This window comes from Malurus melanocephalus, unplaced genomic scaffold (assembly GCF_030028575.1).
Source record: "Malurus melanocephalus ecotype Western Australia unplaced genomic scaffold, MMel_1.1 scaffold_88, whole genome shotgun sequence".
NCBI classification, from domain to species: Eukaryota; Metazoa; Chordata; class Aves; order Passeriformes; family Maluridae; genus Malurus; species Malurus melanocephalus.
The window spans coordinates 1,361,311-1,375,441 of NW_026623320.1; the positions used below are offsets into that span (position 1 = coordinate 1,361,311).

At 37.3% G+C, this 14,131-nt stretch overlaps 1 protein-coding gene across 3 annotated transcripts in view; it reads right to left on the minus strand.

Moving 5' to 3' along the window:
- HERC2 (HECT and RLD domain containing E3 ubiquitin protein ligase 2) overlaps window positions 1–14,131 on the minus strand; it is a 102,603-nt gene that overhangs the window by 50,162 nt on the left and 38,310 nt on the right. For all 3 annotated transcript variants that reach the window (XM_057368094.1, XM_057368095.1, XM_057368093.1), the window contains exons 17-38: window positions 13,645–13,845; window positions 12,770–12,998; window positions 12,571–12,695; window positions 12,004–12,182; window positions 10,899–11,083; window positions 10,369–10,524; window positions 9,926–10,111; window positions 8,926–9,096; window positions 8,718–8,821; window positions 8,457–8,607; window positions 7,643–7,857; window positions 6,644–6,776; window positions 6,420–6,547; window positions 6,102–6,297; window positions 5,368–5,504; window positions 4,693–4,866; window positions 4,466–4,602; window positions 4,222–4,373; window positions 3,636–3,827; window positions 2,633–2,820; window positions 801–993; window positions 16–198 (exon numbers count right to left, since the gene is read on the minus strand). In XM_057368094.1, coding sequence (XP_057224077.1) covers window positions 16–198; window positions 801–993; window positions 2,633–2,820; window positions 3,636–3,827; window positions 4,222–4,373; window positions 4,466–4,602; window positions 4,693–4,866; window positions 5,368–5,504; window positions 6,102–6,297; window positions 6,420–6,547; window positions 6,644–6,776; window positions 7,643–7,857; window positions 8,457–8,607; window positions 8,718–8,821; window positions 8,926–9,096; window positions 9,926–10,111; window positions 10,369–10,524; window positions 10,899–11,083; window positions 12,004–12,182; window positions 12,571–12,695; window positions 12,770–12,998; window positions 13,645–13,845 — 3,715 coding nt within the window. The remainder of the gene's footprint in view (window positions 1–15; window positions 199–800; window positions 994–2,632; window positions 2,821–3,635; window positions 3,828–4,221; window positions 4,374–4,465; window positions 4,603–4,692; window positions 4,867–5,367; window positions 5,505–6,101; window positions 6,298–6,419; window positions 6,548–6,643; window positions 6,777–7,642; window positions 7,858–8,456; window positions 8,608–8,717; window positions 8,822–8,925; window positions 9,097–9,925; window positions 10,112–10,368; window positions 10,525–10,898; window positions 11,084–12,003; window positions 12,183–12,570; window positions 12,696–12,769; window positions 12,999–13,644; window positions 13,846–14,131) is intronic.

The window sequence follows — 14,131 nt, forward strand, 5'->3', positions numbered from 1 at the left end:
TTSTATGCAGTATACCTGATTTATCTGTTGTTCCACTCTCCACAAGCATACGGAGCAGACCACACAAAGTCCGAGTAGCATCACTTTGCATGACTTCAGCATGGACMCCAGCAGAGAGACACAATGTCTGCAACAGGTTCACAGTACTTGTCAGCATCATGGAAGTAGGGTGGAGATTCCTTTCAACCTGTTCTCCTTCTGAAGGGAGACACAAAAGGCGTAAGTTAATAGTCAGTTACTTTAATTCACTGAGATTCTGAGACAAACATTATGTGAACCATTTGCTAAAAATATTCCCTCTGAGATAACCTGACATGAAAGAGATTCTTTATTGCCAACTGCAAGAACAAAACATAAACCAGGTATCTTGTCCAAACATTTTCAAGTTTTTCTCTAGCAGTACATAGCTGAAAGGAATTCCAAAATAAGTGCCAAGAAAAGGAAAACGCTATGACTAAGCATATAATTAGCAAAAATTAGCAAAAGAAAAGTAAAAATCCTACTACAGAACGGTATTAACACATGTTAAAATGTATACCTCCTGGTRTCTGTAACTGAAACCATGTCAACTCAGTAACACTGTTTTCTCTGAGCCATGAATATGCAACARATGTGACATCATCTTGTCCTTCTTCATTTCTCATAGCAAAGTTACATTAAGAAAGATTAATTTAATAGGTTGCAACCAGAACCTTCTTTGATACAGCATTTGAAAGAAACTATTTTATATTACAATATAGTTACTTTAAAATTCAACTAATGCTGTGCCTCCACTTCTACAAAATTTTTTTTTTGTTTACCAGAATCATCCTCAGTGTCTGAATCCTCTGTTGTGGGCTGCGTTGCAGGGGGTGGCTCAGCTAGTTTGAGATCRTATTTTCCCTCCTTTCCCATTCTGTAAGAATTTGTACTTCCAGTGTCCCACTGCACTCTAATCCAGCCATCTTCTCCCAGTTCTCCAATCACACGACCCAAACCTGGTGTAGGTCCATCCTGACAAAAGAGAAAGGTTCAATTTGCACAATCAACAGTAATTCCTGTCCAAAGTTCACAAAATAATGCAATTGCTCTTTTTTGCTGCTAACCTAATGATTAGGCAAGTAAACATTCAACAGTGTTTCAAAAACTGAGCCTAAAGTTAGAAAGCATAAACTCCATATTTAGACACATGGTCAGATTGCTTTCACTATGTCTTACATATGCAGAAGTATGTCGTACTTGGAATGGTTAATGGTCTGTTGTAGTTGGAAATGGTTAATATTGCAGCAGACTATTCAATTTCCTGTTAAATGGTAAATCAGCACAGTCTCACTAAAAGAATTTTAAACATCTCCCAAAATGAAGCTATACAAATAACGAACATATGTTAATTCTCCAAGTCTTTTGTGGTAAATGGTCAGAATTGCACAGCGTTGCTGTAAGACAGTGAAGGATTGATAAAGTTGGTTGAGAAAAACACGAGCTGAACCTCTTGCTTATCTTGCACCTGGCTCCAGCAAGGCCTYACAACTGATGTCTGGAGTGAAGCAGTCTCATGCACCCACAGTTTCAGTCAGGCACAAAAGGGCACCTGGGTATCTGTGTGAACCAATAGCCATGCTCCCTTCTCCGTGAAAAATAAGCTTTGCTATAAATGCAGTTTATTAAGGAGATAAGGAGGCACACAAAGACCACCTGGTGAAGGTCAGAGAGCCCCTGCTGCTGCCTCAGCACATGGAGGAGGACCAAAGTGTTTATTCTACCTCTTTTGTTAACTATAAATTCTGTCAAAAAGTAACCAAGCCCCTCATTAAGCCCCATTAACACATTAACTTAGGCACCCCTCAGGATGCAGATGGAGGAAAACATGGGATGTGTGACCATAATGCATGTATGACCAAAGTCACCAAACCTCACCTATAACATGATTGCTCCATCCCACTGGGACAAGCTAAAATTTATAGTGTAAAAAAGGGGCTTCAGGGGCAGAAAGTGCTGGAGGGGAAAGAGCAACAGATCTGCTCAAGATCTGTTGACAGACTGYCTCTCTTCTTCTCCTGAAGGGAAGCCTTTATGCAAGCTTTGCATCGCCAACTGCACATCTAGGAATATTAATTTCCATACACACAGATATATATATATATGTGTGTGTATGTATGTATATATACATATATACAGTGCTATTAGATTTCTTACAATGCTTTCTGTCACAACACAGACCAACACTCTGTAGCTGGTGCACTTATCAACCCCAACCCTGAACATGCTTTTCTGGTGCTCCAATAAACCACACTATTTGTGAACCTGGATCGTCCAAGTCCTTACTGAATCCATCAGACCTACAGTACTGCACTGGCAAACTACACTATGTGTGCTCCTGTGCTCGTGCAAGTTCTCCTCCAACCTCAATCAGATCTACAATGCTAAACTGGGCAACAATCTGAAATTAGGGCCAGCTGCAACCATCCCTTCTGATCTCTGAGGAACAGCTGGAATGCAATGTTTATTTTCTGTTAAATTCTCATACTCTTAATTATTCTTAACATTTTCTGAATGTAAAATGCCTTTGATTGACCAGAAACTTCACAATCAGTCCACTGAATAAAGACTTCAGATTATAACACACCCAACATCTGTATGAAAGAAGTTGTACCTGATCACCCCATTTCCAGTCTACCCCTCTCACCACTCTGGTACCAATTTTCATCATTGCTGCAAGCTCTGGCCCAGAAACAGGGAGCTGAACAGGTGTAGTTTCCTTTCTTGACTCTTCTAGGACYGTGGCAGAAGCCCCATGAGAAGAGGCAATCATATCTTCTTCAATATTATCAGAACTGGGTCCTAAAGAGGAAAAAAACAATAAAAAATTAAATCCTGTTACAAGTTTTTATACACACCTTTGTCACGCATAAACTTTTAGGATAAACTTTCTAATAAAAAAGCAGAAGCAAASAGGAAAGCTGACAAAACAGGTGGTAAGTCAAATGACCTTTAAGAAAACTAGGTTTTGAATGCACATGGATTGAAATACCTAATTTAGAACAAAAAAAACAAATGACAAATAAAAGTAATGATGACTCAATTAGCAAAATGGTTCTGCAAAGAATTTTTTTTTAAAAACTTTCTGTGAGCACTCCAGTTAAGTACAAGTCACAGAAAAAAATGTTTGCTATTATCTAAAAAAACCAAGGAAGAAAAACCATGGCAATTTGAATCRTGGCAAAACATACCAGAGACCTTCCAGTAACACAACAAAGAAAGCTTCAAGCTTAAATATGCCAACTAGGAACATTTTTAACATGTAGAACAAATGAAATGGAGAGCAGAGGGCAGGCAATTTTTACTGGTTTCATTTTAAATTTTTCAATTTATTTGCAGTATTTCCATCAAAACTACACATTAACTGAAATTTYAGCCAGGATGGCCAAAACAAACACTCTACAGAAAGAAAAAAAACATGACTGAATAAAAGCTACCATTGAATTRACCTTCTCAATCATGCTTGCAGATGTAGTTTTGTATGAGGGTAAAGGTAAATAGCATTAAGCACTACCTTTAAGCTGCAAGGCAGTTCTGTAATTTGGGTATACCAACAGGTGAAAAATACAAGAGATTAGTAAAGCATGTGCTTTCTGCCAAACAAGAACGAAGTGTACCTATCAGCCGCAGYGTGGTTTGTGTCAAGGCCAGCATGCCAGAATTGAGGAGGAGGCTCAAGGTACTCGCACCGTGCTGAAGCGTCAACATGTTCAGCATGACCAGCAGAAAACGTGCTTGTGGAATAGTTCCAAGACTTGGTCCTGCTGGATTCTCATTAGTAATTGTTTGAAGAGGAACAGGCTGCAGACCTTGTTCAAAAATAATATAAACAACAAAGTCAGTTGACATTTGGGAGCTACAATTGATTAGGTCATAGATTTGTCTGATTGACCATTTAAAATATTTTTTATTCCTTACTTGGCTTTAAGAACTTGCAAGCTGAAGTTCCAATAAACTTTTTGTAATTTGCATTTTAATGGTAAAATGTTATTAATGAGTAATCAATCATCTGTTTCTGGAATATGAACAACATAATCCTAAACACTGAAAAGCCAGTTAACAGGGCATCARGGCGGGAAGGCTGGGACAGCACACAGACAAAAGTCAAAGTAATTCTCAGCACAAATCAAAGAAATCGATTTTAACATTCCAATTATCGGGAACTTAAAAAAAAAAACAAAAAAACAAACCAACGAGATTCACCTAGCTCTTTAAACTTTGCATTAGCATCCAGCAAGATGTTGCGGACATTCTGAATAGCCCACGCATACAACTTTCCAAAAGTCACTTCCAGCAGCATTCTGTTAAATGGTGGGATCAGATCAACATCCTTCAAGCAGTCGGTAAGAGGCTCCCTTCAGAAAAAGAAAAAAAAAAAACAACAACAAAAGTAAGTATTGCTGTCTTATTAAAGAATTGTGGGAGCAAAAGCAACAAGAAGTTTTACCCTATATTGGCTCCTTCTGGAATAAGCCTCTGCCATCCACAGAACATAGCATACTGCACAGATGGGAGCAAAAAATTTTTAGCTGACAATTTCAGAATAGTGTCTATTCCCTCCAGACGAACTTCTGCTCTTTCCAACTGTAAAAGAGGAAAAATAAACTGTCATTCTTATGTAAACTGCTAATAACTGTCATAATTATGTAAACTGTCCATTTTAATTCWTTTTACCTGTTTCAATAAACATTTTCTCATTTTTTCTACATCCACTGGCTCTTCTTTAAGTGCAAATTCAACAATGGTGTTAAGGAGGGCAGACTGTGGATACAAGCCTTGAACATTTTGCTTCAACCATTTGTATTTGTGGACACCTGTAACTGTACTCAAAATTGGCTGCCATTTATCCTGCAAAACAAGAAGGCAGTATGTTAAAACTTGTTAAACAATTTTAAATTACTGAAAATATAAGTTATTTCAAGTAAAAAATTTCCAAATTTAAAATACCAGGAGGGGAAAAAAATAAAAACTTCTTCAAAGTCAGGAAAGAACTTAGTATTATTGGTAACTTCTTATCTTGTTTACTATTGCTACATAAAATTTCAAATGTGCTAATATTCAAAAAAGTGGAAGTAACCCACCATAGCATTTTGAAACAAAGCTTTATCTAAAATTATCAATTAACTTCAGAATTAGAGAAGGCATCTTTACATACACTAAATACATAGTAMAAGCTTATTTTCAAGAATTATTCCAGGCTTCACTGAAACAACATGTCACACTTAATTATACATCCCAAACACCATTATCAGAACATTAAAGGTCAAGTTATAGCAATCATGCTTTAGCTCACACTTTTTTGTGCTGTTATTTTTATTCACAAGGTTGATTCAAAATCTGGTATCTTACCTTGGGTGATTTGATTGGTATGGGCTTTTTATCTATAGGTACAGGACTGTGAGGTACCACACAAGATTCTTCTAAATCACTCTCTTCATTTCCAATTTTGGATTCTTCTACATCAGCAGACTCAGACTTTTTTGGCACTATAAAAATAAAAGTAGTATTCCTTCATGCAGTCTGAKAAGATTTTACATTGTCAATTTTTTTGGCTTGCATGACAACCTAAGCACATAGAATGTTTAAGATCTGTCTGTAATAAAATGGAAATGTAATCTTGGTGAACTCTATGTCCAACTACCACCAAATTAACTCTGGTATTACCTGCAACATCCTTTTATCTTTAACGAYGAACTTGAAAAGCACTTTGGTGTCTGCTCACCTCATYATTTCCAGTTAAAACTCACTCTTTRACTACACTKAAATAAAATGTGATTTCTAAAACGATRTCACTTCCAGTGAAAAGTTACGAAAACTAGCTCAGTGGGGCTGATAYTGAAGGATCATTTTTAATAGATTGGAATACGAAGAAACATTCCTCAACTAAACTTGACAGTCTCGTTTGCCAGTTCTTGCTGTTAGAACCAACATGCAACCACTGGTTTTGAAAGCTTCATGAAAACACAGCAGAAAGCAAACGGCTTTGATGCTTTGTCTAAACGAGAGTCTCAAAAAGCAGCACACCTTGAAATAAGATGTAYTGTCATTGTTTCAAAGAGAATACAACATTAATGCTGCCTTACCTCTTTTTTTCCTTTTTTCTCTAATGATTTTCTGAGCTACCCTTCGCCACCGGGGCAAGGAACTAAGAAGTTTAAATTTAGACATGATAGAGAGATCATTGCAAACCGCCGGGCGYAGCTCATTGAACAAGAATCTCAAACGCTCAATGACAGGAGCACAAACTTCCTTGTAAGAACGCCCTTGCTCCTGATGTGTCTAGAAAGGACATTGAAAGATTAGATTAGTGTATAATGCACAGTAAAATGAGCAATAGGTAAATTTTTAATGAAACATTTCAAATGAAAATTAATCTAAACATCAGCAGCTAAGAGGCTTACCTTAATCAGCGAGCATTTTGCTTGGTAGACAACACGACACACATCCACTACAGATTTTGGTAAGGTTTTGTGCTTTACCTGGTCAACTCCAAGGGTACCAGGATGAACAAGAGACAGTGCTACATGACCTTAATGGGAAAAGACAATCTTTGAATATGCATTTCCAAAATCATCCATAACAGTGTTTAAACAGGTCCAAACAAACACACCACAAGCATACCTACCCAAATCTTCATGCTTCAGAAGACAGCATAATAACAGACGTCCTACTTCTTCCACAGGATGCTCAGGAGGGAATGTGATTGGTGTTGTTAAATGACACTGTTTGCAGTATCTCTCTATTTGACACAAAAAGTCCTAAGAAAACACACAACAGCCTCCATTTAGTTTTGGTTTTAAAAAACAATGAAAGGACTCAATACCGCAGGCAATATTTAAATAACACTGAATAATCTCCACAATCTGAACTAGGATTCCTGAGATAAAACACTCAGTGTGTGTCATTTAACACACAGCAACTACAACACAATATTACAAATATTCTATATCCTTCTTCCTGTATGAAGACCAATATGGCTCAAGGAACAAAGCTACCACTGCCTTTGTCTCTTCATGAGATAGTCAGGTCACCGAACACAATTTTCAATTGTCTTCAAATTAATCATTATTTATCATTATTGCTATTCCCAAAGATTTCTTTAGATTTGTTCTTTTCATACAGGAGCTGAATTCAGAGGGTTAGAAAATCTGAAGATATTACAAAAGATAGTGATCAGTGTGAACCATAGGGTTTTTCATAACATCCACAACTCCAACCATGTGAAACCTGAACCTCAAGGCCCAAAGGGATTGTATAACAAAGGCATATGTGAATTTGAAACATAAAATACTTTTTTTTGCATCTTGAAAGAAAAACTCCATCTTAGTTGAGCTGAAGGTGAACGGGATCTCTCAGTGCTTTGAAATTTGACATGGGAAGTATTTTCTAAGAATATTCCAATTTTTTAGTTCTCCCACTACAAACTTCTAAAGAAAAAAATGCACTGTTATGCTATTAAGTGAAATATACACATTTTATCCATTAGTAGCACTCAACCAATCCTTTCACAAAAAGTAAATCTGAAATAACTTYTTCAATTGCTTTGCTATAACTTTTTGAGAATTTTCATCACCATTGTCACTCTTCAGCAACAGTTTYGTGCACAGAACTACTGAGGGCTTACCTTCACAGTGTGATCCTGAATATTGTTATCTGCAATAGCTTGGAGAAARGGTTGAGAATGGTCACTCAAACTTAATCTGTGTGTATATAATTTTGATTTATTTGGGGTAGTGTTGCCAGGTGAACTGCAATGATCTTCATCTTTTTCCTCATTGTAACTGTAATGAATCTGACTAGTTTGCAAGCCTCCAGAAAAGATCGATGACTTCAACCATTCTAAAATAAAGAAAACAWGAATGAATATTCTGATGAAAGACTAAGCTATCAAGACTCAATTTCCTCTAATAACATGTATTCACAGCTTCAACAAGATTTAGCAAGTCTTTCATTTGCTGAAACTTTATCACAGGGGAAAAACATGGGTTCTGCAACTGAGAAACAATTAACAGGGCAGACATCATCTATTTTGAGATATAGGGCCTTAGCTATTTTTTTTGCTATTAATATTGAATTATACCTTCCATTCAAAGACACATAACAAGATAGCATCCAATATATCACGTGTTTCAGGCTGTCTTAACTGACAAATTGGTGAGATAGAAGAGAAAATGATGCTATGCATCCTATTTCATGTTGCATGTTACAAAATTCTGAATTCAACTGCTCAAAATTATCTAATCTCTCTTAAAATCTTGCTAAATTACTGGGATTTGATGAGCGTGGTAGTTAACGTTAAGAATACAGAATTCCTGCAGAAGATATCAAGAKTAAAGAAATGCTACATTTTCAGTTRATTTATGTGTCCTTTGTCTTTTTCTTGCATGCTTCAACTTGTATTTAGCACTTATTAAAGCTCAAAATGACATCCTGCTTACTGGCACATTCAATTTCCAGAGGAGAAAGTGGTGTGCTCATGGCCAGGTAGGAAGCGTGCAGTCCGAGGAGAAGACCCAAATTCCGTTCTGTGTCTATCAGAGGCGATGACAAAGTACTGAGATCTGGGGTTGTAATCACTTCCTGGTCAGGCTGCACAAAAGAAACAGGAATTGTAAGCTAGAAGTGATTTCCAACAGGAATTCTGACAGCAAAGTAATGCTTTAYTTTGGAAAGGATTTACCCATTCGTAATGTTTTTACCTCTATATATTGGCCAACACAGAAGGCATGCATTGATTCCCTTGTGTCCTCAAAYTGCAGAGCAGCTTCCAAAGCAACAACTGGGTCCTCACCAGCAAACTGAGCTAATGAAAGAATGAGGCAGTCAGTACAGCATCTAAAAATCTAATTCCTACCTAGTTTTGAAACAAAGGTAATTGGTGTCTTCAAGTCACATGAAAATTCTCACCAAGGATGCTACTGCCAGTTAAAGACTGGGTTTGGAAGTCCTTGATATCATACACTTTCCCATCAATCACCGTCCAAAATCCTCCATCCTTGTTGTGGTTCTCTAGATCAGCCTTACGTATCAGYGTCACCTCCTCATTATTTCTGCAACTCTGGCCAGTAAAAAATGAACCTACCCATAAAAAATAGAAAAGAGAATTTATCAACAGAATATCAGAAAGTAAGGGGTTTTTTTCTGAACATTATTTAATAGTTGGTTAATCCAGTTCTTCACTTCTGTTCAAAGACTGTTAATTATTTTATATACTCAAAAGTAAAAATGCCTATTAATATGTTCCTGTCTAYATATTATGCAATTAAATTGTCAGTATACTGTGCTCTTTAATGCTCTAATCTCTTAATGTCACTTAGCATTACCCAGCTATATGCTGTTTTGTGTGGAGGTGGAGCAGAACAATCAGTTTCCTGGCAAACTGCTGCTTTAATCGCTTCTTCCTCCAAATTACTTCGGTTTTATTACTCACTTGCCTGCAAGGAATYTGCTGTGTGTTTCATTTCAGCCTAAATTCAGATTTTTTTTAATATAAAAGATGCTTTTCTTTTGACCACAGACACAGCTCACATTACAAAATGCCCTAAGAAAATAAAAATTCCTTATTTCAAAGCTTCCTTATTACTCATCCTTTGTGTCACAGACAGAATTCAGTAACAAAATGCCTACAWGTACTGCTCAGGTTTTCACTGCAACTTTTCACACTCAAAATGTGAAATGATGTAAACCACTTCTTCAAAAAGCTGCATTCGTACTCTGCTTAATCCTACCACTACATGCAACTTCCTTAAGAACGTACTGACAGAAATAAACACCACCAAACAAATAGGTTAATAAAACATGTACTGTGAAGTAGAATTCCCTTCCTGTGAGTAGTTCATGAACTACTACTTCACCATTTTTATGCAGCTATTTTATAAAAGCAGTCCAGATGCTACTAGGTACATACCCATTATTCCTGGCCAYGCTAAATCCTCATTGTCATCCCTTTCTTTTCCAGGGGCTAAGTGGTTAAATCTGTCTAGATGTTCTAGCAAGCCAGCCAGCAGAGGGATAGCACCAGCTTCCTGCATCAATCCAGCATTTTTACTGAGGAGTAGCACTATAGAAACCACCAATTCTGGAAGAAGAATGCCTAAAAGAGAAAATAAAGATACTCTCATTTAGTTCAAGTTCTATGTTCATTGCATCACAGAACTACACCACCATCAAWAGATTCTGCCTTTGATTACTGCTGAGTAAAAAGCTCTTGACTTCCTCCTTATATCTGCCCTCCTTCTCTCCCATTAACCACAAAATTAAACTGACTCCTTCTCAGTCATTTAGAACTTCCAAGAAYGTCTTAAAATTCTGTAGAAAGAGAAGAAAGGAGGACAACAAGTAAAAACCTACCTGTTAAATCTCCATCCACAACGTGAGATACTTCTGCAAAATGCCTATGACTAGTACAAGCAATGCTGGTTGCCACAGGAAGTATATCTCCAATGTGCGTGCACAGAAGAGCAGTGTATTTCTTCAGTAAAGAACCAACACCTAAGAGGTCAGGACCTGTAAAAAAATAAAGGAAGAACACAGAAAACCATCACAGTTATATTTAAGAAACAGACTTCAAAAGCTGTCAAACTCTTCTGAAAATGTCACTTGATATTAGCACTAATTTAAGAAATCACATCTTTTTTTGAATTTATTAAAAATTTATTATCTAGATCCTATTACCTAACCAAAAAAAAAAAATCACTTAGAGAAAACAATGTAAATTAACTACTTTCAAACACTGTACAGACAGACTCAGCAACTAAGCTGATAAATGAGACAAAAAGATTAATTAAAGTAAGAAACTGCTATCCTGTAAAAGTTATTATGGAAATACTTGGGAAGGGATCAGGGGGGTTGTTTGTTTATTTTTGAAAACAATAACTTACTGTATGTACTAGGGACCTGGCCAACACAATCTGCTGGGTAAAGTTTGCTAACAAGCAGACGTTGAAAACGGAGCAACAGGTCCAGAGAAGCAGATCTCTCCTTGCTGTACAATTCCTGGTCCATGCAGGAAGAAATGCGACGAGCAACATCTTTCAGTTTGGCTATCGTCTGTGAAGCGATGTTCCTAAGTGGTAYAAAAGCATCACAAAGTACTTAAATGGAGCTCAGAGTGAGCAGAGTCCACAGTCCAGGGATCAAGCTTTTGCTAAGATTTTGCATAAATATGTAAGAAACCTATCCAAAATTTCTATGTTGAACTTTCCCTTCTTTGCAACATAGCACTCAAAAAGTCAGTGGTTTTGTAGACACATTTTGGTTCRCAGGATTTGTAAAATACCTCAAGTTTGCCTGTTTTGTCACTCACTACAAAACACAATCGGACAATTTCAACTGAGAGCCTGCAATGAAAGTTATGACACTACATAGCTCAAAAGTCTCAGTATTGATTAAATTACATGGCTGCCATCACAATTAAGTGAAAAAAGTGCAATAAATATCTTGGTAAACTCATAATTACTTCCTGCTGTACATGCTACATGTTAAGTACTCCTGTAGCTCCTCTGGCTGATATAAAGAAGCTTTGTTCTCAGCACCCTAATTGGTCATGCATTCACAACTCTCAGTYGAGAATTTAAAATTCATGTTTCTTCCCCACTTACAGTCTCCCTGAGGCAGTTCTAAATATATATRACAAAATATTCAGCTCTAAATAAATTTGTGGTGATTCTCACACTTTTTAAGGACAGGCTTTTAAATATTTGTCCTATATTTGATACAAAACCTTTCAGATACTTCTTCCAAAGAAGTACTAAWGTCTGTAAAATTGGGTAATTAAGTATAGAACATTGCTCCTTAGCAAACATAACATAGCAGAACTACAGATAAGCTAGGAGAATGTTCAATATTTTTAATTTTGAGGATCTAAAAATGCTAGTACAGGACTTTATTTGCTAACCAAAATTAAGGATCCTTTAGCTGATTAGTTCATAGAACATCTAAATAYATCTCCTGTACAAAAGTGAAAGACAAATTCAAAGCAATTACCTTAGTAGCTGCTGAATTAACTGAACTAATGGTAAACTTTGTTTTCCTGCAGATTCATAAATTCCAGTATTAATCAGGTCTTTGTCCAATGGAGTTCTGCTCCTATGAAGTGTTGATGCATTTGCTTCTTGTTCATCAATTTCTTTTTCTTTCTGTGCTTCTTTTTTTGCTTCAATATCCTAAAAAAGTAGATCAAGTTAAAGAAAACACACAAACTTCCACTCTGATTATGAAACATTTTSCTAACAAGTAGTCATGGTAAYAAGATCAAGTTACTTTTACCTATGRYAGGAATGAAACAACTCYTACCAGACAAAATGTGTATTGTATATTCCATAACCAAACGGGCATGTTTTTAAAAACAATTATAATAGAAAAAGAAAGGTGAAGGGAGGGGATGACCGTGGTGAAGGTAAAAGAGGAGAGAAATTCCACAAAACCATGGTGGACACATGCCAGTAGCCGCTGCACAGTTCACAACTGAAGGCACACTTACTCCGTGTTTATAAAAGTAACAAATCCAGGGCCCTGCAGAAGAACCTGAACTGCAAAGCTGACAAAACACACCTGAATTTCTGCAGTAATAGCAGCGTTCAGCGCAGACTCTAARCCTCCATCAGCCATCAAGCTGCCCACCAAGAGGTCAATCATAAACCTGCGTCCTGGGCTTACATTCATCTCATTTCCTGAAACTAAGAACGGAAGAAGCTATTAACAAAGTCAAAAAGCAAGCACCAAACCAAGAGTTTGTGATGTGAGGACCAACCTGCGCTGGGCAGGAGCGCTGAGAGCGCCCTGGCACGCTCCTCTGCCGTGGGCAGCAGCACAGACCAGCCGCTCTGCAGCACCGCCTGAGCCGCCGACTGCACCGTGTTGAGAACCCCGGCGTTGCTTGCCAGTGTCACCACTGTCTGCTTCAGGCTGTTGAGCAGGATACTGCCCAAGCCCAAGCCAAGGCATTCTGGATCCACCTGATGGCTAATGGCAGCATGAAGCTGAAAAAAAAAAGGGGGAGAAAAAAGGGCAAGTTTTAATTCTCAAGTGAACTGAACCTGGAGGGGATGGAGGGGAAGTCAATCCTGGAGCAAGCGAGTAAGTTTGGTGACCAAGAGACAAAATTTCACCTACAAATCTGTAAAATTAAAGGGAAATTCTGGCTTGCCCACATACTGAATTTAAACCAATACTCAAATACTACAAATAATGGCTATAAGCCCCAAAGTTCAGAAGAAAACCTAAGGAATAACCTAAACTGTTTTTGAATTGCTACGTTATGCTAGAAAAAAAAACACATTTTCTATGACTGTCAGGCACCAATTAAAAGGTCATTCACTTTTAAAAATGCTATTTCAAATTTATAAAAATGCTCAAAATCTCTGAGTAAATATACAAGGCTTAATCCACTTAGATATTGTTTTCATAGTTCATTCTTAATGAAACCCAGAAGCTGTCAAGAAGAAAAAAAAAAAACAACCACTAGATGCCACATTTCAACGAGYATAAAATGATAGGGTAGTTATTTAGATTTTTAAAATCAATGGAAGTGTTTTAAGGTACATTAAAGGTCACTATTTCCATCCAAGCAACTCAGTGAAAACATTTATCTAAATGAGTGCTCAGTGTGTAAGAAACTGAARGTACCTGAAGTCTCAGAAGGTTTAACGTTGCCACAGCCATGCACTCCTTTTCCTGAGGAGGAGGCCAGTCAGAGGATCCATCCATTCCCTCAGTCACTTGTCTCAGTAACAGATCCAGCTGTTCAAATGTCATGGGGCAAACATCCACCACAAAAGGCACYCGCAAGCCTATTGACCACTCTGAACACGATGACCAAGCAAAACTCTATAAATGGAAACAATACACAAAGTTCCAGTTAGTTATTTTCTMAATATGACACTGATTACAAATAGGGGTGTAAAGCTAAATCTGCCTTCAAACAGAAATAGATGGCATGGAAACACTACCAGCACAACTGTTGAAGAGAATGCTCTATTTGCCTCTTTGCAAACATACATAAAATAGTTCCAATCCAGAACTCTCTTATCACATTTTCCAATGTGTTGTCATACCCAGCCCAGATACCTCACTATTTTTGCCACAGGAAGCATCCTGCTGACAACTCCCCAAT